The following is a 23,197-nucleotide window of genomic DNA, read 5'->3' as shown; positions in this document are numbered from 1 at the left end:
TTCTTATTAATTAATTTATTTTGATTTATCAACAATCGCTTCCATAAGCTTTTGAGTTTTAAATTTTTCTCCCCCTCCCTCCCTTTCCCCCTCCCCAAGACAGCATGAAATCTGATATAGGCTATACATATACATTCCTATTAAACATATTTTCATATTAGTCATGTCGTAAGGAAGAGTTAGAACCAATAGGAGGAACTACCAGAAAGAGGAAACAAAGCAGAAGAAAAAAAAAGCAAATAATATACTTCGATCTGCATTCAAACTCCATAGTTCTTTCTTTGGATGTGGATAGCATTTTCCATTACGAGACCTTTGGAGATGTCTTAAATCCTTGCATTGCTGAGAAGGGTTAAGTCTATCAAAGTTGGTCATTGCACAATGTGGCTGTTACTGTGTATGTTTTCCTGGTTCTCTGCTCACTTCACTCAGCATCAGTCCAGACAAGTCTTTCCAGGCTTTTCTGAAGTCTGCCTGCTCCAGTTGATGGGCATCCCCTCAATTTCCAGTTCTTTGCCACCACAAAAAGCGTTGCTATAAATATTTTTGTACATGTGTACATTTTTGTACATTTTTATGATGTGTTTGGGATATAGCCCTAGAGGGGCATAGTTCCAAATTGCTCTCCAGAATGGTTGGATCATTTCACAACTCTACCAACAATGCATTAGTGTTCCAATTTTCCCACATCTTCTCCAACATTTATCATTTTCCTGTTTTGTCATGTTGGCCAATCTGATAGGCGTGATGTGGTACCTCAGAATTGTTTTGATTTGAATTTCTCTAATCAATAGTGATTTAACGCATTTTTTCACATGACCATAGATGGCTTTAATTTCTTTATCTGAGAACTGCCTGTTTGTATCCTTTGACCATTTGTCAATTGAGGAATGACTTATATTCTTATAAATATGACTTAATTCTCTCTATATTTTAGACATGAGGGAGGGCAGTTCTTTAAATACTGGCCTGGCTTCCTCTTTCTGTTCTCTTGTTTCATATCTGGAGGCTTAGGAGGGGCTGGAATGAAAGTCCTTACCTTCTTGGCTGCCAACAACAGTTCCACTGCCTTCTCATACTGATTGTGCTCAATGAAGAAGTCAGAGCAGCGGGCTAGGAGGGCTGGGTCAGACTTCTCATCCAAATCCTCGGCAATCAGCTGCAGAGCCACAAACTGCTGGGTGGCAAATGCCAGTTCCAAGGCCTTGGAAAAGTGGCCAGCCTGTAGAACACAGAATAGCTCTCTGAGTTGGCCTTCCAAGCACCTGGGAAGCATGAAGTGCTTACTATGTGCTAGGCACTGTAGATACAAAAACAAAAATAAAAAGTCTCTGCTTTTGAGGAGCAATCCGCCTATCAAGGGAAAGTGTGTGTGTGTGTGTGCGCGCGCGTGTGCGCGTGCACGCACGCGTGCCTGCCATCTAGAATTAATTCAAAATAAATACAAGATAGTTTAAGGAAGGAGGATGTTGACTGTCAGGGGATCAAGCAGTACTTGAATACAATCCAGAAGGAAGAGCAGGCTTCTGAGGCAGAGGAGAGGAGAATTCATTCCAGGTGTGGGGCACAGCTGGGAAGATGCTGAAATAGGAGATGGAGTTTAGTGTTGGAGGAATAGCAAGGAGATGAGTTTGTCTAAACTGCAGAGTATGGGAAGAGAAGAATTATATTATTAAGCTCAAAGGTGGGAAAGGGTCAGGTTATGAAAGGCTTTCACTGCCAAATAGGAGTTTCTATTTGATGCTATAGGAAGCTGCAGGAGTAGAAAAGTGACACAGTCAGATCACTTTGGCAGTTGTGTGGAGGATTGACTGGAGTGGGGAAAGACATGTGGCAGGGACATCCAATAGGTTACTGCAGTGATCCAGGAGAGACAGGATAAGAGCCTAAACTACGGTGGTGCCTGTGGGAGTAGAGAGAAAGGGATTTAGGCAAGGTAGACTGAGGAAGTATAAATAAGATTTGGCAACTGTTTGTCTCTGTGGAGTGAGGAGTGAGTGAGGAGTCAAGGAGAATTCTGAGGATTGTTAGCCTCAGTGATTGGAAGGTCAGGTTCTCCCTTGAGAGAAATAGGTAAGTTTGGAAGAGGGGTGGATTGGGATCAGAAGAAGCTTAGCTCTGTTGAGTTTGAGATGGCTTTGGGATCCAATTTTATATAGGCAGCTGGTGATATGGAACTAGATCTCAGGAGAGAGCCTATGGCTAGATATATGAATCTGGGAGTCATTGACATAGAGATTATACGTAGACCATGAGAGCTAATGAGGTCACCAAGTCAGAGAGAGAGAGAAGAGAAAGAGGGAGAAGTGTCCAAGAGAGATCCTTGGGGAAGACTTTGGGGAACATAATATGAGTGATAAGCCAGCAGAGGATACCGAGAAAGAATGAGATTGAGGAGAACCAGGAGGAAAGTGTGTCACAAAAAGACCAGAGAAGAGAGAGTATTCTGAAGGAGAAGTGTTCAACGGTAAAAGATACTGCAGAGAGGATCAAGAAATTGGATTTGGCAAGTGGGAGATCACTGGCAGCTTTGGAGAGAACAGTTTCAGATAAGTGACGAATTTGGAAGCCAGGTAGTAAAGAGGTGAGAAGGGAGAGGTAAGGAAAGGAAAGTAATGAGTTTAGACAGCTTTTTTCTGAGTTTGGCTGAGAAAGGGAGGATAGTTTGAGGAGCTGGTAGGGTTGGTGAAAAATTTTTAAGGACTGTGGAGACTTAGGCAGCAGGGAAGAAACCAGTGAATAGGAAGGGACTGAAGATTAAAGAGAGGGGGATGTTTGAGGGGGGACAATCTATTGAAGAAGACTGAGATGAGATCAAGGACAAATGTAGATGGGTTTGGCCTTGGAGAAGGGTCACCTCCTTATTAGATCTTGTAGAAAAGAAGGAAGAAGTAGATGATGTCAAGAGGTTTTGAGATGAAGAGATGAGAGAGCTCACAACAAATGGCATCTTCTTTCAATAAAGAGTGAAGTGAGGTCCTTAGCTGAGAGGGTGGGGAGAAAGGGAATAATGAGTAGTATAAGGAGAGAAGAAAAGCTTTGGCACAGCTTCTGTGGGAAGTGAGATGGAGAATCAAGGAGCAGTAAAAGGACTGCCTTTCTGCAAGTGAGCACATAGTTGTTAGAGAACGCAAATGTGTAGTAGATCCACTCAATTTGGTTGCGTGACTTCCTATGGCCCTAGTCTGCAGCATATGAGTAGGAGCAGAAGAATGGTCAGAGTAGTCCAGGGTTGGGGTCTGACTGGCACTATTTGTGATAGGACAAGGGTGCAAGGATTTGAGAGCAGAGGACATAGTGGAGTTAGCCGAATTGGTTAATTAAAGGGTAGAGATTAAAAAAGTGAAAAAGCAAGAGTAATAGTCTGAGAAAGAAAGGGGTGGGCAGAGAGAGACACTGAAGGTCATGATAAGGATGAATAGGTTTAGGAAAGAAAATATAGGGAAAGATAGAATGATAATAGGTTTTCATCAGATAGAGCATGGGTTCTTAATCATTTTTTTTGTCACTGACTCCTTTGGCAGTATGGAAAAGCCAGCCCCCTTCTTGGAATGTTTTTAAAAACATAAAATAAAGTATATAGGATTTAAAAGTAAATCAATTATATTGAAATACAGATATCAATTTAAAAAAAAGACCCCAACTCCTCAGACCTAAGAACCCTCCAGCTATAAGCATGAAATATACTTGAGGTACTGGCTCTCCATGGCTGGAGACTCTAGTCCACACAAGTTTGAGGCTAGGGAAGTCACTGTGGGGCATGAAGGATGGAGAGTGGGGAGAGATCAGGCTGGAGCTGACTGAGGTACAGATGCTCCTGGAAGAAGAAAAAGTCACCCAGTAGCTATTTTAATTCTACTTGCTAAGCTCAGTCATTTCTTCAGCTCAAGTGAAAACAAGTGCTTTCACCACAATCACCCTGCCTAGTTACAGACTCCTAGAGAACCTGAAATTCACTCAGGTCCCCTGAACATAGCAGCAGTCAATATCCTTCAACTTGAGGTTCAGTAATAGATAGCACCCCTATTTACCTTGTGATACAACATGACTGCTCTGTCCATTTGTTCTCCCTTCTCCTCATAATACCGTGCTGCTTCAATCATGTCTTCTGGGGAACTCAACAAAGCCAAATTCATCAGCTGGTCATCTAGGTTGTTCTCCTGGCAAGAGAAAGATAAGTCTCTGAGTAAGGTTTTCTTATCCGATGTATTCCAGCTTCTCTATAGAGGGTGATCCTCTAATGGTACATCTATACTTCTCTAAACATGTTTGTGAAAGAGTCTTTGTCCCGGCCAAGTTCTAAGGACCCTACCTTACATAAACGGATGGCATTATTAAAGGCCTGGGCCCTGGTGTAGAAGTGGACAGCCTGTTTGATTTCCTCTTGGCTTTCATACTGACGAGCCAGATGATAAGATGCTGCCCAGTTCCCTGTTTCATTGGCTATTTCAGCAGCCTGCAAAGAAATCCATGTTAAACTTAGGCTGGCTTTGCTTTTTACCTAAGCGGGGTCAGAGAGCTCCCCATCCCAGCCCTCATGTAACTTTCAAAAGTGATCTTACCTTCTGAATGTTTCCTTGGAAGCAGTAAATGCGGACAAGAGAGAAATAATCCTGAGCCAATTCATAATACCGCAATGCTGAGTCCATGTCTGCCTGGCTTTCTAAGTACTGGGCCCACCACTTCCACAGGCTCCTACAAAGCACAGTAAGACCAGGCTTTGCATGTTTCTGTCAGTACAATCTAGTCCTGCCCTCCCAGCCTCCTCTGAAAAGGAAGCCTCTCTAGGCTTCAACTTATTGCTCTAGCCTTCATTTCCCATGCTTAGGGGAGGTCTCATAGCCTCAAAATGTGGGTCTCCAGATGTCAGTGACAAGAGGCCTAAGCTCAGGTTCTGCTCCTTCGGGGTGGATCTTCATTGCTGAGGAGTCACATGGTCATCTACACAGCACTACAGGCGACATGAGGAAGGATGTTAGAATGGGCTGGATTTCTCTACAGTTATGGTTTTTGTTGGAAGCCACATTTCTGCATCAATCTCAGACCGTTGTTCTTCATATTGCTGCCCAAAAGAATGTTTATGTAGCAAATAACCCATTTAGGAAACTAGATGGAAGATGGCTGAGAACGCTGCTCCTACTGTCCTGAGAAAATTGCATTTGAAAAGAAAACCTTCTGTATGAGAAACTCTCATTAGATCCATTTACAGACTTATGATATGGAAGACCAATAAACCAAGTCTCCCAGAGTAGATTCTACATGCTCATCATGGGCCCTGTGCACACACCAGGCTCAAAGCCAGAAATCAGACCCAAGTTTCAATGATGGAGAAAGCAGCTTCTATAACAGCCTCAGTCATGTTAGAAACACTTCTGATTTCTCAATACCCCAACCTCCAGGGACAGGCCAGCCACAGGACTTACTTGTCTTTCATTTTATTGATGTAAATCTCTAAAGCCTGCAGATCTTCTGAAAGCATCCTTGGCACCTCAAACCTATGTGTGTCTGACTTCTCATAGCTGTTCAGAAAACAATAATAAAAGAACAATAAGACCTGACACATATAAGTAGCATTTTAAAGTGCTTTACATCCATCACAAGATCTTATTCCTTGCCATCACTTTTTGCTCCCCAATAACAATAGAACAGAAGTAGAAAATAAATTAAACAGGAAACAACATAAGCAAATGCAAGAAAAGACCTGCCAAACAGCTGACTGTTGGCATTGAGGTCCGTGGCTCTGTTATGGATTTTCAGAACTGTCAAGTCAGTGACTATATAGGCCCAGCTTGCTACAGTGCTCAGCATGACTTACAAATGGCAATGAATCAAATCATATAGGGAAGAAACCCATCTGGGAATAAGCTGTTCCACTTCTGGAGGTGGAGAATATCTGTCTGAGCTTTGGGGAAACACTATAAAAGGTATGTTCTCAAAAGTGGGCAGTTTCTCTCACAAAAAAAATCAAGTCCAATAAGTGATAAAACAATTAAAGTGAACTAATATGTTAATTCTATGGCTTCAATCACTCATAAAAAAGACATTCAGCTGTGTATTCTTTGGCCTATTTGAAAACTGAATCATCATTTGTTAAAATGCAAAAAGAGAGAGAGAGAGAGAGAGAGAGAGAGAGAGAGAGAGAGAGAGAGAGAGAGAGAGAGAGAGAGAGAGAGAGAGCGCCTATTAATTCTCCTGAAGCTCCTGGAATATCAGAGCTAAATCTGGGGTGGGAGGGGTTAGGTTTTAAAGGCAGAAAGTATGATTAGCCTACTACATGATGTTACAAAATTTTCCATAGTGTTATTTAGCTCTCTTGTGATCTTAGCGTATGGTGTCTGTATCAATGGAAACCATTCCTTGATGATTTTTCAGAGGGCTATCTCATCAGGGTACAAATGGAGAAGTGGAAGCCCAAAGCTATTAATTAGCTAAGTGCCAAAAAAATCCCAGAATTAGTCTGACGAAGAGCCAGGGTACCCACATTCCTTCATATGCTTCCCTCCTGTGCTCCCCCACCCCCCACAGGCAAAGCTTTAACACTCTGCTCTTGATCACTCACTAGTTTAGTGCCAGGCTGCAATCTGCTGTGGCCTCTAAGTGCTTGGCATAGTTGTAGTAGGTGGTACGGAGGTGAACTCGGTCATGGGTCTCAGCTATTTCCACAGCTTTCTGCCACTGGTCTGAAGCCTGGTAGAATTTGTTCAGCAAGTCATAGCGTTTACATTTTTTATACAGGTGCTCTGCATCCTCCTGGGGGAGGGAGTGGAGAGGGAGAGAGGGAGAGAAGGAGATGTATAGAGGGAGAGAGGGAGAAAGAGAGAGAGAGAGAGGGAGAGAGAGAGAGAGGAGGAAGAGACAATGAACATGCAATCAAACAGGAGGGACAAATTTCCCAAGTCAGCCTACATAAGAAAACCTGTTGGTTGAGGAGTTGAAAATCAAACTATGTCCAGCACCATGCTCTGCACAGCAGATACTTAGTAGAAAACAGTTACTGAACAAAAAGTCAGCCAGTTAATAACACGTCCTGCACCCTGGGCTGAAGAAACAAAACACAGTCTTTTCCTTGAAGGAATCTATAACAGTCAGGACGAACATGTAAATAAATTCAGAATACCTAGAAACAAAAGTACACATAATCTGATTACTAACAGAATTGCTTCCTGTAGTAAGATCTGCCACAAATGGATATTTAGAGGATACTCACAACAGGTTAAACACAAAATTAAAATCTAAGCCTAATGTGACATTGTTTTTACAACAAGATGATGTGGGAAGTAAGAGTGACCCAGCAGTGAATAAATCCCAATGCCCTTAAAAAGCAGATTTCCCAGAGTCCACCTTACCACTTTTATCCTCTCCCTTTATTTTTTTTGGGGGATGGAGGAGTATTATTAAGTTTATTTCACCACAAAGGTTATTCAAATGCGTTATCAATGACCTTAGGGTTACTCTTTTTACTGTATCTACCTAGACTGCTGTAATCAATAACCTACTAACTGATCTTCTTGACTCTAGTCTCTCCCTTTTCCAATCCATCTTTCATATAGCTGCCAAAATAACCATCCTAGTGCACAGGTCTGGCCTTGTCACCCAAATGCCATTATTACCTCCCTACAGAGGATAGCCGGGTGGCACAGTGGATAGAGTGCCAGCCCTGGAGACAGGAAGATTCATCTACAAAAGCAGCCTCAGACACATAATAGCTGTGTGACCCTGAGCAAATCACCCTGTTTACCTGAGTTTCCTTATGCGTAAAATGAGCTGAAGAAGAAAATGGCAAACCACTCTGGTATCTTTGCCAAGAAAACCCCAAATAGGGTCATGAAGAGTCAGGCACAACTGAAAACGACCAAAAAAACACAGCCTATAGGATAAAGTACAAATTACTCAGATGCCACTAGAGGCCCTCCACATGCTGGCTCTAGCCCACCTTTCCAGACTTGTTTCATATCACTCACCTTCATGCCCTTTATGTTCCTGCAACTGGACTACTAGCTGCTTCCTGATCTCCTTCTGCACTCTTCTGCTTTTGTTGATGTGATAGGAGCAAAAGCCTAACCCCATTATCTGTGCAAGTTAGGCTAGATTCCCCCTAAAACATATTGAAACCACCGTCAAAATTGGCTCAGACCGTTGACATCATTTCTTGGTCACCTGAATACAAAAAAAGCCACGTGGAATTCTAGGCGTTCTTTGATATTGGCGGGCAACTCAGAGGTAGTCAACATGGGGTAACTTTTACAGATATCCTTGCTGAATATCTTGCTCTTAAGTCAATCTCTTTTTGTTAGCTATTATATGATAGAGTAGAACTTTTTTTTTTCTGCAAGTGCAATCGCATTGTCATGAGCCTGTCATTCACTTCTTTTGGTAGGTGTACAAGTTTGTTAAAGCCTAGATTAGTTTTGATTGCAAAACCTGCACCAGCTTCAGAGCACTCTCCCTCACTGTGGCAACTCCAGAAAAACGTGTCTCCAGCTCCAATTTCAGTAAGCTGGCCTTCATTTGCCAGCCTTGTTTCATTCAGGGCTGCTACTGCATTGCCAGAGCTAGCTCAGCATTTGGGAGGCTCCGAAGCAAAATGTAGGAGAGAAGAGTTACTAGGCTGCCTACTAAACTAACAATCCATAGAGCCATTGTACTGTCCTCATTGTTGTATGCCTGTGAAACCTGGACAGTATACCAGCTCTGTCTTGGAAAAATGAATTGCTTCCATTTGAACTGTCTTAGGAAGATTCTGAAGATCACCTGGTAGGATAAAGTACCAGGCACTGAGGTCCTTTCTTGAGCTAAACTGCCACGCATTCAAACTCTACAGCAGAAAGTACAACTCCAATGGGCAGGCGACCTTATTTGAATGCAAAACGAACACTTGCCAAAAAGATTGTTTTCTGGAGAACTCACACAGGGCAAGCGTTCACACGGTGGTCAGAAGAAGCAACACAAGGACACTCTCAAGGTCTCTCCGAAGAACTTTGGAATCGATTGTGTGACAAGGGAGATGCTGGCACAGAACTGCCCAGCATGGCGTGCCCACATCAGAGAAGGTGCTGGGCTCCATGAGCAAAGCAGAACTGAAGTAGCTCAAAAGAAACACGAGACACGCAAATTTAGAGAATCCACCCCAGATGTTCACAGACTATGTGTGCCTGACCTGTGGTAGAGCGTCCTGAGCTCGTACTGGTCTGACCAGCCAGTCGGACACACTGTAACCTGACTCCAGCACAGTGACTGTCGTTTTGGTCCTCTGAGAACAAAGGACACCAACCAACCCAGAGGTCTACAGAATCTCTCAGGCTGTTCCAACATCAAACCAAACGGCAGGGGATGCGCCTGTGCCGAGCCTAGTTCGGAATGGTTGTCTAGCACATGCCATCATCCTTCACGTCTGAAATACGTTCTCTCCTCACCCCCGGATCTGCCGACGCCGTTCTCTAACGTTAAGGCTCTGATCAAATGCCATCTTTTCCATGAAGTTTTCCTGATCCCTCTAAATGAAAGTCTTCTCTCTTTCCTAAGTCTGCCTGGAGAACCTTGTCTTTTTCTTTGCTCCAATCACATTCTAATGGGTATCTTATTTCTTTGAGCATGTCCTTGTACCTATTGGACTGTTTGTTCCTTGAGGATAAAGATTGTTGTTTTTCCATCTTTATATGACCTAATAACAAGCATTGTACCTTAATATGTTTATTGAATTGACAGTTTTTTAACCTACATACATATTTTGAGGAAGTAGACTCTTGTGACCCACCTAATAACAATAGTGCTGTTTATATAGTACTTTAGGGTTCACAAAGTACTTTACAAATATCTCATTTTATCCTCAAAACAACCCTGAGAGGTAAGTGCTATTATTATCCCTATTTTATAGATGAGGAAACTGAGGTGTCAGAAGTCAAGTGACTTGCCCAGGGTCACACAGCTAGTAAGTGTCTGCGGCTGGATTTGAACTCAGGTTTCTCTACTGCCAGATCCAGACCTTTCTACTGTGCCTTCTAGCTACCATAAAGGTCTTGGGACCAATTTACTTGCAGTCCCTCAGTAATACAGAAGGAAGCAAAAGCCATCAAACTCTGATGAAGACTATAGTTCTACCACAGCAACAACCTTCTTTTGGTAACCTAAGCTCCACATAAGTTGAATCTTTATAAGACCTATTAGTGTTCCAAGCATGGAGACATTCAGTGATTTGCCAAAATAATTCAATATGCCAGAGTCATAGAAAGCCCACTGAGAAACCTGATGAAGATTCATTCATTCATTCATTCATTCATTTTGGTGAGGCAACTGGGGTTAAATGACTTGCCCAGGGTCACACAGCTAATATGTATCAAGTGTCTAGTCTGAGACTGGATTTGAACTCAGGTCAACTCCAGGGCTGGTGCTCTATCCACTGTGCCACCTAGCTGCCCCATAAAGATTCTTTTAGCCTCTAAGTCAGGTCCTCATATGTGGTTTCCTATTGAAAAGCTCAGTTCAAGATATTATAAACCTAGAAGTTCTTGTGGAAAATAAAGTGATGCCTATCAACTGGGGAATGATTGAACAAATTATGGTATGTGAATATAATGGAATTCTATCGTACCCTAATAAATGATGAAAGATATGGTTTCAGAAACACCTAGGATTGTATGAACTGATGCAGAGAAAAGTGATGAAAATCAGGAGAAATGTTTTTAAAACAACAACGCTGTAAAGATAAATAACATTAAAAGACTTCTTCCTGATCTCACCTTGTATTCTGATCAATGCAATGACCAAACTAGACTCCTGAGGACCTATAATGCACCATATCCCCTACTCATAGAGGAGATAGGCTCAAGATGTAAAATAACATATATTTTTGAAATATGGACAATGCAGAAATTTGTTTTGCTTGACTAGGAATAATTTGTTATGAGAGTTATGTTTTCCTTTATCTTTTTTTTTTCCAGTGGGGGGAAGAAGATGAAGGAGAGGGGAAGCTAGGTGGCACAGTGGATAGAGCACCAGCCCTGAAGTAAGGAGGACCTGAGTTCAAATCTGACCTCAGACCAAACACTTGACACTTACGTAGCTGTGTGACCCTGGGCAAATCACTTAACCCTAACTGCTTAAAAAAAAAAAGGTGAGGGAGAAAAAATTAAAAACAACTTATAAGTTCTTTTGTCTCTGTTTAGAAGAGGCTCCAGTTAGTGTGGTAGACTTCTATTTCTCCTCGGCAGAGCCAGTTATAGAAAAACGTATCGGGATTAGTTAATGAGGAAGAAAGGTTGAAATTTAATTGTACCTTGCTGTTCCTAAAGTTGATTCATTTAGGCAGAATCAAATGTCTATGCTTGACATAGAGGCTCAGTTCTAGTGTGGTCTTGGCTCCTGGCAGCTTGGTGACATGGTAAGTGTATAGGGTGCTGGACTTGTAGTCAGGAAGCTCTGAGTTTGAATCTCATCTCAGACACTGACTATCCATGTTAACCTGGACAAATCATTTAATTTCTGTTAGCCCCAGTTTCCTCCTCTGTTCAATGGGTACCTCATAGGGTTATTGTAAGGATCAGATGAGATGACCTATGTAAAATGCTTTGAAAATCTTAAAGTGCTATCTCCATGCAATAGGAGACTGGCCAATGCTGTCTCGGTCCTTAACCGTGTGAGGCTGGGTGACACGGGTGATGAAAGAACCCTTCCTTTAATTGTTTCCTGTTGGTTTATTTTGTCTAGATGAAAAGCTTTTTAATTGGCTGCAAGGTGCAAAAACGAACTGTGCACAGAAAAGACTCCAATAGAGGAGCTCTCCCTCCCCACCCTGCTGGCTTTGAGGTGTAAGGACAACCCTCATGGGATAGGTTGGATGCCTCTCCATGAGCTCACGGCTTCCTAGACAAGCTTGTGTCTACAATGCACCCGCCTTCTGTGTATGTCTCCTTTCCTTTGGTAGCAATTAGCCGGCATCTTCCCCTAAGCACCAGGGTCCACAACTAGAGCAGCCATGTGGCAGTAATGGCAAACAGCCACCCCCAGAAAGAGAAGCTCCCAGAAAGAAAAGAAGCCCCTTGGTGTTCACCAGGCTGTTCTCAGTGGAGATGAAATGCAGAGTATCCAATGAGCAGCCCTGTTGCAAAGATTCCAACAAGGCTTGCACATTAGCCTCTCAACCAACCGGAATCATTTTGCATCTTCACTGTGTAGTGTTTCTTTTCTGTGTGGGAATAAAACAGCCTGTTCCACACCTGACTGATGTTTTTATTCTGAACACCTTTTACTTCCTGCCCTTCCTGGGGGGAGGACCCCAAGTCTAGAGGAGCGTAATGGGAGGACTTGGCCGATGAGGGCACAGTCTATCCATCACGTAAAAGCTGGACATTGTTGCTATTATTAATCCCAGGGCAGAGACACAGGTCATGGTTCCCCTTCTCAGGCGGCCTTCCCCCGATCATGAAGGTCAGGCCGGCCTGCTCCTCCCCATGCCGAGGCAGGGCAGCCTCACCAGCATGCCCAGCTGAATCGCGAGGACAGCCACTCTTGCTTCCAGCTCCGGTTCTTGTTCTGCCTCTCGTAGGGCTTTGGCTCCTCGGGCATGGCCCATGTTCCCCAGGCACACCTTGGCCACGTCGAGCCGCTGCGTTTTCACACACATACGCGCCATGTTCTCCCAGACGGCTTCGCTGCAGGAAAAAGGGAAATAGGGGAGGTTACACTTAATGAGCTCATCCTCTAGAAGGCTAAAAGGTCCAGCTCCCCATCAAATTCCCCAAGTAGAACCTACCTCAACATCAATATTATTAACAGGCATTTTCACTCCATTCTTTGTATTCCCTCACAAATAAAAACCTATCACATTATCTAAATGAGACAGCTAGGTGGGGCAGTGGATAGAGTGCTGAGCCTAGAGTTAGGAAAACCTGAGTTCAAATCCAGTTTCAGTCACTTACTAGCTGTGTGACCCTGGGCAAGTCACTTAAACTTCATTGCCTCAGTTTCCTCATCTGTAAAATGATCTGGAGAAGGAAATGACAAATCACTCCAGTATCTTTGCCAAGAAAACCCCAAAAAGGGTCACAAAGAGTTGGGCATGGCTTTAAACAACTAAATAACAACAGAAATTATCCAATTACCTTCTGTGTCTTTTCTACACCACTCAAGATGGACATTCTAGAAAAAGTCAAAGCTATCTTTGGACAAGGCTGCCCATTATGTATCTTTGTGCTTTGACCTTCACAAGGCCAGCTGTACTCCAGTCCAAGACAGTCTGATACCCTTCCTCTATAACAAATAACAAACAGTTGTGTCAAAGAACTCTCTGTTTCCTCAACTAAGCAACAGACTCATTTATCGTCTGACACTTCAGGGTCTTCTAAATGACTCATAGTGGGAGGGGAATTAAACTTCCATTTGGATTACAGAATGTTACTCTCACATAAAGCCTTCAATCTGAAGGAAAATATCCAACTATTTGGATTTCAGAAAGTATCCTAACCTACATTTTCCTTTCCAATAGCTCCTCCTCTAAGGATTGTTTCAGAGACAGATATAAAAGAGAATATAGTACAGAATGGGGGCCTAGAGGCATCTGGTGGCACAGTGGATGGAGCACTGGGCCTGCATTCAGGAAGACTTGAGTTCAAATATGGCCTTAGACACTAATAAGCTGTATGCCTCTGGGCAAGTCACTTAATTCTGTTTGTCTCAGTTTCCTCAATTGCAAAATGGGGATGATAACAGTACCTACCTTTCAGGGTTGTTGTAAGGATCAAATGAGATAATACTTGTGAAGTGCTTACCACAGTGCTCGGCACAAAGTAAGAACTATAAAAATGCTTATTCCCTTCTCTTCCCCTAGTTTATGAACCAAAGGTACTATCTGGGACAGAACAGTTGTTATTATGGGACTGCTGCTAATTACTCCTTTATTCCAAAGCACTGGACCTGGAGCCAGAAAAGGAAGGTTCAAATCCTGACTCCGCTATTCTTTCTCTTAAGTCACCTTGGCCGTATCAACATGGTCTAACGGAGAAAGCACTGGATTTGGAATCAAAAGACCTGAAGTTGAATCCTGGCTTTATTACTTATTGCCAGTGTTATTTTAGGCAAGAAGTATCACTTTGTTAGGCATCCGTTTCCTTATTTGTAAAATGAGGGAGTTGGACGAGACCAGAGGTGTCAAACGCCTGCCTTCTGCAGCCCACGACAGCACCAAGTGCAGCCTGAACCTGATTAAAATGTAATTAGTAAATATTTGACAAAATACATTAAAATACACCAAAACATGGATAACAGTACATTTAAAAACTCAATCAATGTGCAGCCTGCAGGGATTCTTATGTCCAGATTAGTGGCTCCCATTTCCATTTGAATTTGAAACCACTGGAATGGACGAGTCAATTCTAGATGTTCTAAATATTCTCCTCCCCCCTTCCCCAAGGCAAGTAGTATAACTTCTTTAGGCATCAGTTTCCTCATCTGTAAAATAAGAGGATTGGACTATGATCCAATCTGAAAGCCAATGATTCTAAATATTTCAATTTTTCTTCCCTTCTCTCTCTACCTTCTTTATTCTTTGCTCTTTCTTATTCCCTGAACCTGATGAATATCTTGACCTACACGTCAGTGACCATGTGGATTAATTTTGATCTTTGGAGGTTTCTTACCAACACAATAATGCCTCAGCCCTTTGCAACCTGAATTAGGTTCCTGTCCCTCTAAGGGTCTTGCTCTTCCCACAGACAATGAACTCACAAACCCTTAATAGAAGACAGGCTTGTGAATAGATATGAATACTAAAGGAAAAAGGCAGAAGAAGTAGGCTTTTTGGTTAACTTTTCTCCCCAACTGAGGTTCAAAATTCTAGTGCTTAGTAAGAGTGAACATCTCACTGAAGAAGTAGTATCTCTTAGGCAGTCATCTGCCTCTCCTCCGTGGTATTCATTCAGCCTATTCTTCTCTGGGGTCTGCTGTAGCTAAGCCTGCTTCTCTATCGTCAGTATATCAGACTTAGTTGAAGATGGGATCTTCTGGGTCTCCTAAGCTGCCTGGGCCTTCTACTGGGTATTTCCCTGATCCCTTCTCCAGTTAGATTTGGCCCACCTCTGGCAGATTCCTACAGGCCTCTTTCAACTGGTCCTCTCACTGGGTTCAGGCCTGGTGCTTTTCCATCTAGGAAGCTTGGAATACCACTGAAAAACCCAGCCAATGCCTCCTCTATTTCAATCAGTCAGCTAGTGGCCAAGGAGCAGCCAGTTCCACACACTTCTGTCTCCAGTGGGAAGCTCTCTCTGCCCAAAGATTTTTCTCAATAGCCGAGAGGGACAGCCTGCACTGACAGAAAACTCCTCTCCCATACCTATGAATGATCAGGAGCTTCTCTTTGCTTCCTAAGGAGTGAGAAGAGCTGAGCAGGAAACTCAGTCCTCATCCCACACACGCATGGAAAATCTCCCCTTGCGAAGAGAGTTCACAGACCAGCCCCATAAGACCAAGCTGCACATTTGCAATCCCTTGTGAAATGCATTAGAGGTGTATAGGTGGTATAGGGCACTGAACAACAGGGGCAGATTATGTCATACAAACAGGAAACTTTATACATGTAGGTTACATACTGAGGACACATACATTAAGCTCATATGCCTTAAATCTGTATAGGCTCTTCTACTGGGTGCACCAGCAGGCACTGTCTGGCTATGTAAGTGCTCTCCTTACACATCATGCTCAGGACATTGTACTTCAGTCTGGTCACTGGGCAGATTATCCGTGCAATTTTGTACATTGAGTTTCTCCATCCCTGGGAGTAGATGCCCATAGATAGTCTAGACTGGACAGAACTGTGTCTGGCCTTTAGGGAGTCAGGCTTAGCACATGGCCTCCATTTTGGGGGCGCTGCTGGAATGCCAAGTAGGAGAAAGGATGGCCTCTAAATTCAATCTCTCAGATTTACACAGACACTGACTTAAAGCACTGCCTTAGTGAGGTCCCAGCTTTGTTTTTTTTTTCATTTTAAAAAAGTTTATTTTAATTTTTTAATTAACTATTACCCTCCTATTACTCTTACCTGCATTGAGAAAAAAATTTGAAAAATTAAATCCCTAAATACATAGCTACACAGTTTGGTAAACAAATCCCCACATTTTCCATGCCCCCAAATCTGTTCCCTTGTGCATTTTGAGTGCATCACTTCTCTGTCAGGAGGTGAATAGTACGCAACCCAAGCTTTAGGTCTTGGCCTCTCCCACAGGCTCAGTAGCTTCATGGGGCTTCTCAACTCTGAACAGAACTCTTTTGGATCCCTTGGTTCCACTTCTACCACCCAGCAGCGCTGTCTGGAGATTCAGTCCTTCATAGTCCTATGGCTGGTTAATCTTTCTGTTCCCTTACTTGACATGCCACCATTTTTCCATCTCCGACACAGACACACCTGCTCAGTAGTGCCTCCTGCATGAGACTCCTTTGGACACAGGCTTGCTATTCCTGTCATCAGGAATCATCTCTTTTCAACTTTCCCAAAATGCATCAGTCTTGCCTCACTGTAGTTGGGATGGTCACTGTATAGCAAGCCCTAACCCTTCAATCCTCACAGTTTCTGATGCGTGGGGTGCTGAGTCACAGGTATCACATGACACGGTCCCCATCCTTGACCCCATTTCCCAAAGCAAGGTAGTAGACTTCAGCTTCCAGAAAACTAATGATGAATTCTCTCAAGCGAACAGAGCATTTGTGCCTATCCACAGCTGGAGGTCAGTTTTTCAAAGAGTAAATGGCAACAAACTGTCTGTCTCTGTCCACAAACTGCTTGTGGGTAAACTTCCCAATTACATATGCCTGGCTCCATTTTCCAAGGGGAAAGAAGAGGAACCCAATGGGTGGGAAATTCTTTCCCTACTGCATATACAGGGAATCTACACTAGTACAGCCCCTACCCCTGCACAAATTAAGGGGAGAGTGCTCACAGGTCCCCATGCTCCTCAGAGTCACTGGCCACACAGACAAAACAGCTCAAGAAAAACTGATATGGAATACTTCAAGGGGGTGGTTCCACAGTTTGACTTCTTGAACACGTGCAACTTTGTCCTAAGTAAATATAACTACACATCACGTTGCTTCAGATGTCAGAGCTAAGTAAAACCCCCCTTTTTTTGTGTAGTCCTTAAGCAACAAGCTGTGGGTCTAAAAAAAACCAACTGTTTATCTGTAATTTCATTTTTTGCAAACTGCTACTTCTTTCACAACATGACTAATATGGAAATATGTTTTACGTGATTGCACATATATAACCATATCACATTGTTTACTCTCTTAGGGAGGGGGGAGGGAAGGAGAAAATTTGGAATTCAAAATTTTAGAAAAAATCAATGTTAAAAATTGTCTTTACATGTACTTAGAAAAAAATATGTATATGAAAAAACCTCTTTCTATCTCCACTGTTTCTTACACCTCCAGAACATCTCTCCCCCCATCTGAACCTTCCTCTTAACTCACACAGCCATCACTTAAGTCCAAACCCTCATCACCTCTCACTTTAACTGATGCAATGGCCCCCAAATGAGCTTTCCTGCCTTATCTACCACTACCCCCATTTACCCTTCACACGGGAGCCAAAGTGATTCTTCTCAAGTGCAGCTCCGATGTGTCACTCCACTGCTCAACAAGCCCCAGTGGCTCCCTCTTGCCCCTCGGATAAAGTAGAGACTCCACTGCTCGGTGCTGAAAGCCCTTCACCACATCACCTGCTCTCAGCCTATCTTTCTAGTCTCATCATCTATTACCTTACTCTACAATCCAGCCAAATGGCACTTTTGGTCCTCAGTAATGGCATTCTGTCTTCCTCCCCACGTCCTAGCACCGGCTATCCCTCCTGCCTGGAATGTAATCCATCTCATCTCTGCCTCAAAGAATCCCCCTCCCTTTGAAAGTCAGCCCAAGCACCACTTTCTACATCATGCCTTCCTTGGCCTCCCCCTGAAGCTACTGTCTGTCAGCCTCAGTGTCCTTATCTGTAAAATGAGAAAACTGGATCAGATGGCTTCCAATATCCTTTCTAGCTCCCATCCAAGATCTTGTGATACTTGTCTTTTCAGCTCGCCAGCAGGGAAACTTCTGGTGATTTTTTATCAAAAACTTTGTCTGGGAATTTACTGATGTGCTTTGTATTTTTATATTTTTGGATCTAGCCCTTAGGGCTTCAGGAGAAGAGTATACTTTAAACATATGTATGTATATATATATGTATATACACACACACATATTTCCCCAATTACATGTTAAAACAATTTTAAACATTTTTTTAACGTTTTGAGTTCCAAATTCTATCCCTCCCTTCTCTCCTCCCTCTTGAGATGGTAAGCAATCAGATATCGGTTATACATGTATAATCATGTAAAACATTTCCATATTAGTCATTTTGTACAAGAAGACAGAAGAATATACTTTTAAACAAATAATATAATCCCCCCAAAATCAACAGTGACAAAGAAACAGATATCATTTTAGCTATTTCCCTTGGATTAAAATCAGCCTTACAGATCTTTCTACAAATAAAACCAAGGGGAATCTGCTCTGGAGTCGTGGGGGCTGTGAGCAGGATTAGTTCAGCAAAGAAAGAGACCTTGAGTTGATTTCTAAACTTGGAGGCCCCTCCCCTTGCATTCCATAACTCTGCTTCCTGCTCAGAGGCCCCTTCCTCCCAGATAAAACTGTCAGCCTTCCACTTTGATACAGCACATCTTGGAGGCAGAAGAGGATCTGATTCTCTCTTCCCACCTGGTAGGAAAAGACGAGTTTCCAGAGGCAGGAAGCCTGCCGAACAGGGGGAGGAACCACCCTTTCTTGACCCAAAGAACTCTATCTCTGAGAGGAACAGGAAGGTGGAAGGGAAGCTGCCTCAGGGGAAACCCATGCTTTGGGCCATATTGTTCCTGAATGAGCAAGGAGATACTTTAAGTAAGTTCCCTGAAAACTGATTTGCTACATTAAATGGTATTTTCTGGCACTTTTCCTGATGGTCTTACTTATTTCCAGATTTTCAATTAGGAATTCTGAAACCTTGTTTACCAGAAATCTTGACTCCTGGGGACCCTGTGGGACACAGGGAAAGGATTATCCCTGGAGGAATATGGCAGGTTCTGTTTTCTCATCTTTTGGGTTCATGGATAAATGAAAGACCCAGTCCTGAATGGGAATCCCAGAGCCTCACATTAATACAACACACAGTGGATCTACTGTTTATCCAAATAGCTTTGGGAAATGGGAAAAATCAAGAGATGACTTCAGTCAACTCTCTTGCATGCTGAAAAAATTATGTCTGTGGCCAGGATGGTAAATACTTTGCCCACTTTTTTAGTGTGAAGAATATACAAATTCTTATTGTTTGTATTTGTAACTTATACCTTTCTTGCAATATATGATTTCAAGTCTCCTGAGAATCATAGCTTATTGTGCAAAAGAGCAGGGAGACTGAAGCATTTTGGTTAGTAAAAATATATCCTAAGTTTCTACTGCTGAGAAGAAATAGGATCCATTTTCAAATAAAAATAACTCATTATTTCATGTCCCTACAACACAGCATTGCTTTTTTCCTATAGTTTTTTTCTAAAGTTAAGTGCATTTATGAAGCTAAGTGAATGAAGTTAATTTATGAAGTTAAGTGAATTTATAAAGTATAAGTATAATAAGGAAACCATGCCTAGCATATGTAAGGACTGTACTAGTGAAATATCAACAACACCAGTGTCGATGTAAATCACTTAGAAGTGGGTTTAACCTCTCTCATCTATTTGTTTTGGTTTAATGGTGGCATTTGGGTGTTCTCACAAATGCTAAGGAGACTCTCATTTGACTTTGTAGGCCACTGAGATAAGTTTGGGCACACTTAAATGCTTTTAAAAAAATACTAATGAAACTTAACCCTAGAATAATTATCTTTTTTATCTATTGGATTGATTCCATTCCTTGCATCTTAATTGGAGAATTCAAAAGATACCCAATCATTACTGACTTTCACAGGAAGATCTTTACCACATCTCTGTTGAGTCCAGAGGCCGTTAAGTGAAACAGTGCATAGAATACTGGACCTGAAGTCAGGAAGACCTGAGTCCAAATCCAGCCTCAGATACTCTGTGTGACCCTGGGTAAGTCACTTTACCTCTCTCAGCCTCAGTTTCCTCCTCTGTAAAATGGGGATAATAATATCAACTTCCCAGGATTGGTGTGAGGATCAAATGAGATGACATTTGTAAAGTGGTTGTAAAACTTAAAGCACCATGAGTGCCAGCTGTTACTATTATTAGGTACATACTACAGGTATTATTATTCCCATTTTGCAGAGGAGTAAACTGAGACTCAGAGAGATTAAATGACTTGACAGTAGTCACAAATCTAGTAATTATTAGAGGTGATATATGAAGTCTTTCACATTTCAAATCCAGAACTTTATCTACTTTGGCCAAATTCCTCTATAGAGAGTTGGTAGATGGTTCAGAATTTCTTTTTTGGGGGTGGGGGGGGTGGGACAAGACTAGTGATTTAATTGGTACAGGGGCCACCTCTCATGCTGGCTTAAAAACTACATGCATTTAAAAATAGCCTAAAGATATAACACTCTTAAGGAAGATGGTTTGTATTAAAAATTGTATGCGTCTTATTCTTTAGATTACCCTGGGCAGGGGCAGCTAAGTGGCGCAGTTGGGGCAGCTAAGTAGTGCAGTGAATAGAGCACTGGCCCTGAAGTCAGGAGGACCTGAGTTCAAATCCAGCCTCAGACCAAACACTTAACACTTACTTAGCTGTGTGACCCTGGGCAAGTCACTTAGCCCCAGTTGCCTAAAATGAAAAAAAAATGAGGAAGTAGATTACCCTGGGCAAGGAGTTCTGTGCATTTCAATTTCCATCTTTATAAAATGGATAGAAAACCAAAGCTTGCTTTCTGCCTCTATTACAGAGTTAAATATCTAGCAGAGACATTCTACTGAAATATCAACAAACAATGGGATATTGAGTCAATTTATGAAAGTCTGGTAATTTAGAATAATCCTTTTCTAAATCATGCCTTCATTGAAGCTTTATAAAACGTCTTCATATCCAATTAACATCATTAGATGATTTCAACTGGAAAGATATTATTTGTGGGAGACTTTTCAATTCTTTTGCTTACCAAAAATCTTCTGGGTAGTGTGACAGATACACCAAAAGAGGACGCCTTCTTTCCACTTACATTTGGGAAATAACTTTTATGGTTTTTGGCCTTTTCCCTTTTTCAAAATTTGCCAAATACTAGAATCTAGTGAGCAGTGTGTCACTTTTTCTAACATTTTGCATTAAGTTTAACCCTATTTATAAGACAGCTTGAGATTCTGATAAGACGTGGCTGGGTGAATTTCTCCAGAATAATTTGATCAGTTACAAAACCATGTTTATATATTTTTAGGGTTTCCCTTTGGGTTTTTTTTTATCATTTAGTTTGTTTCATGTATGGTTAAGTTTGAAAATTCCTCTAAAGAGCAGTCTGCCAATAACTTCAAAGTTAGAAGATCAGTCCTCTCAGAGTGTATCTCAGAAATGAACCAATCTGGGAGCAGCCAGAAGCTTCAAATATACAGTGAAACCATTTGTATTTCCTAGAAATGAACCAATCTGGAAGCAGCCAGAAGCTTCAAATTTACAGTGAAACCATTTGTATTTCCTAGAAAACATCACATTATTATGATTATTATAATACTAATTCAAACTCTATTTCCATGAAGTGATTTGGGAGATCACTCTTATTTTTGGAGGGATTTCTTATTACCAAAACTTTAGAAATACTGTATGCATAAATGTGTAGAATTCCCAAAAGTCACTGCTTACTATATCACCACTGCCTTTCTCTCCAATCATTTAATACCTTTCTCTATGCTGAGAAGGCTTTTTGGAGAAACCCTGATACTCAGAAAATCCCAAAGAAATTCATGTACTAGTAAAAGACTCTCCAGAATAAGGCTAAAACTGATTCACACTTCATCTCTTCCCTTGTGGTGCGCTGAAGGAATAAGGGGCAAGTTAAGTATATGTTGGGGGCTTATTATGAACACCCGTTTTCAAAATTTGCCAATTGAAATTCAGATCTGCTACAAGCACCTAAGCAAGAAAAAGGAAAAGAGCTGAATCCTGGCATGGTACATACATCCTACAGCATGATTCTTATGCTGGCACGTCCACAGAACAGTCCTGATCTTACGTCTACCAAGAGAAACTACCAGAGAAATCTGTAAGAATTATAAGACACCAGAAAACTCCAAGCTTTTTGCTTGTAGCAGATTCCAGAATGCTTTGCACTCTGAGAAGTTAGCAGTCCCAGTCTCCATCCAACTGTGGAGCATTTCCTGTTCTCTGCGCTTTTACTTGGAAAAAAAAAAAACCTTACAGCTGCACTTCATCAAATCTGAACAGGGAATCTAATAAAAAGCAGATGGGGCAGGAGAGGACTAAGGTCCTAAAATGGATGTGGATATTTCAGAAAGGAATAGATCCTGTGTGGAATACATTAGTAAGTCACTGAGGCCCTCTCTCCCAAGGCAAAGTGTGACTGGAGGACTGACTGCTTCAATGTAAGACTGCATATGAATTGTTGCCAAACCTTTTCATTCTTCTTTCCCTTAAAACTATTCTCAGGATGATCAAGACTGTTCCAATTGTGCTATTAATATTGACTGTAAGTGCTATAGATGGAACGCTACCCAGTGGTCTCTGGTTAGCTAAAAAGTCAGATCTGTTTTTGTCTTCAGGTTCAACTGCTCAAAAACGAAAAGCAATTTGTCCTCTTCTCATAAGAAAGGAACATGTATTCTTAGAGCTAAGTCTTGTGCTAGTCCTTTAGTTCATGAATTTCTATTAAAAATTCTAATTTATTTATGCCTCCAAAGGGGCTTAACCCATAGACAAGGAAAAGTATCAAAGAACTATTAACAGTTCTCATTGAACAAATCTTTTCCTTACAAAGTGATGTCCTTCTTTATATATCTTAAGTGCAATATGTTAACTGATGTCTGATGCATCGATAGATTCTAGCTACACTTGAGATAGGAGCCACTGAGGAAGAGCATGAAGGTGGATCTCATACTATTCACCTGGAAGTAGACGACATATAGTTCTTGAGATGCTCTTAGCAGTTTATTGTGGAGATGTTTCCAGGTATATGTGTGCTTAGTGAATCTGATTTGATTACTTTCATTTCCCAAAGGGGAAGGCTCAG

The 23,197-nt window shown here is 41.9% G+C and overlaps 2 protein-coding genes across 3 annotated transcripts in view; one reads left to right on the top strand and one right to left on the bottom strand.

Annotated features, from left to right (window-relative positions):
• The window catches only part of IFT140 (intraflagellar transport 140), a 186,434-nt gene that overhangs the window by 7,766 nt on the left and 155,471 nt on the right, over window positions 1–23,197 (bottom strand). Inside the window, 7 exon segments of the mRNA XM_021006622.2 lie at window positions 1,040–1,222; window positions 4,032–4,160; window positions 4,313–4,456; window positions 4,563–4,695; window positions 5,424–5,519; window positions 6,560–6,750; window positions 12,470–12,647. Of these exon segments, the coding sequence (XP_020862281.1) occupies window positions 1,040–1,222; window positions 4,032–4,160; window positions 4,313–4,456; window positions 4,563–4,695; window positions 5,424–5,519; window positions 6,560–6,750; window positions 12,470–12,647 (1,054 nt within the window).
• The window catches only part of TMEM204 (transmembrane protein 204), a 53,645-nt gene continuing 49,090 nt past the window's right edge, over window positions 18,643–23,197 (top strand). Inside the window, exon 1 of one of the 2 annotated variants that reach the window (XM_021006627.2) lies at window positions 18,643–18,912. The gene's annotated coding sequence lies outside the window, so the exon portion shown is untranslated. The remainder of the gene's footprint in view (window positions 18,913–23,197) is intronic. The other variant, XM_021006626.2, reaches the window with a different exon arrangement.

The sequence above is a fragment of the Phascolarctos cinereus genome, unplaced genomic scaffold (assembly GCF_003287225.1).
Source record: "Phascolarctos cinereus isolate Bilbo 61053 unplaced genomic scaffold, phaCin_HiC Scaffold_4;HRSCAF=312, whole genome shotgun sequence".
Taxonomy (NCBI): domain Eukaryota; kingdom Metazoa; phylum Chordata; class Mammalia; order Diprotodontia; family Phascolarctidae; genus Phascolarctos; species Phascolarctos cinereus.
Note: the sequence above shows the minus strand (reverse complement) of the source record. Positions and strands in the feature narration are given on the sequence as shown.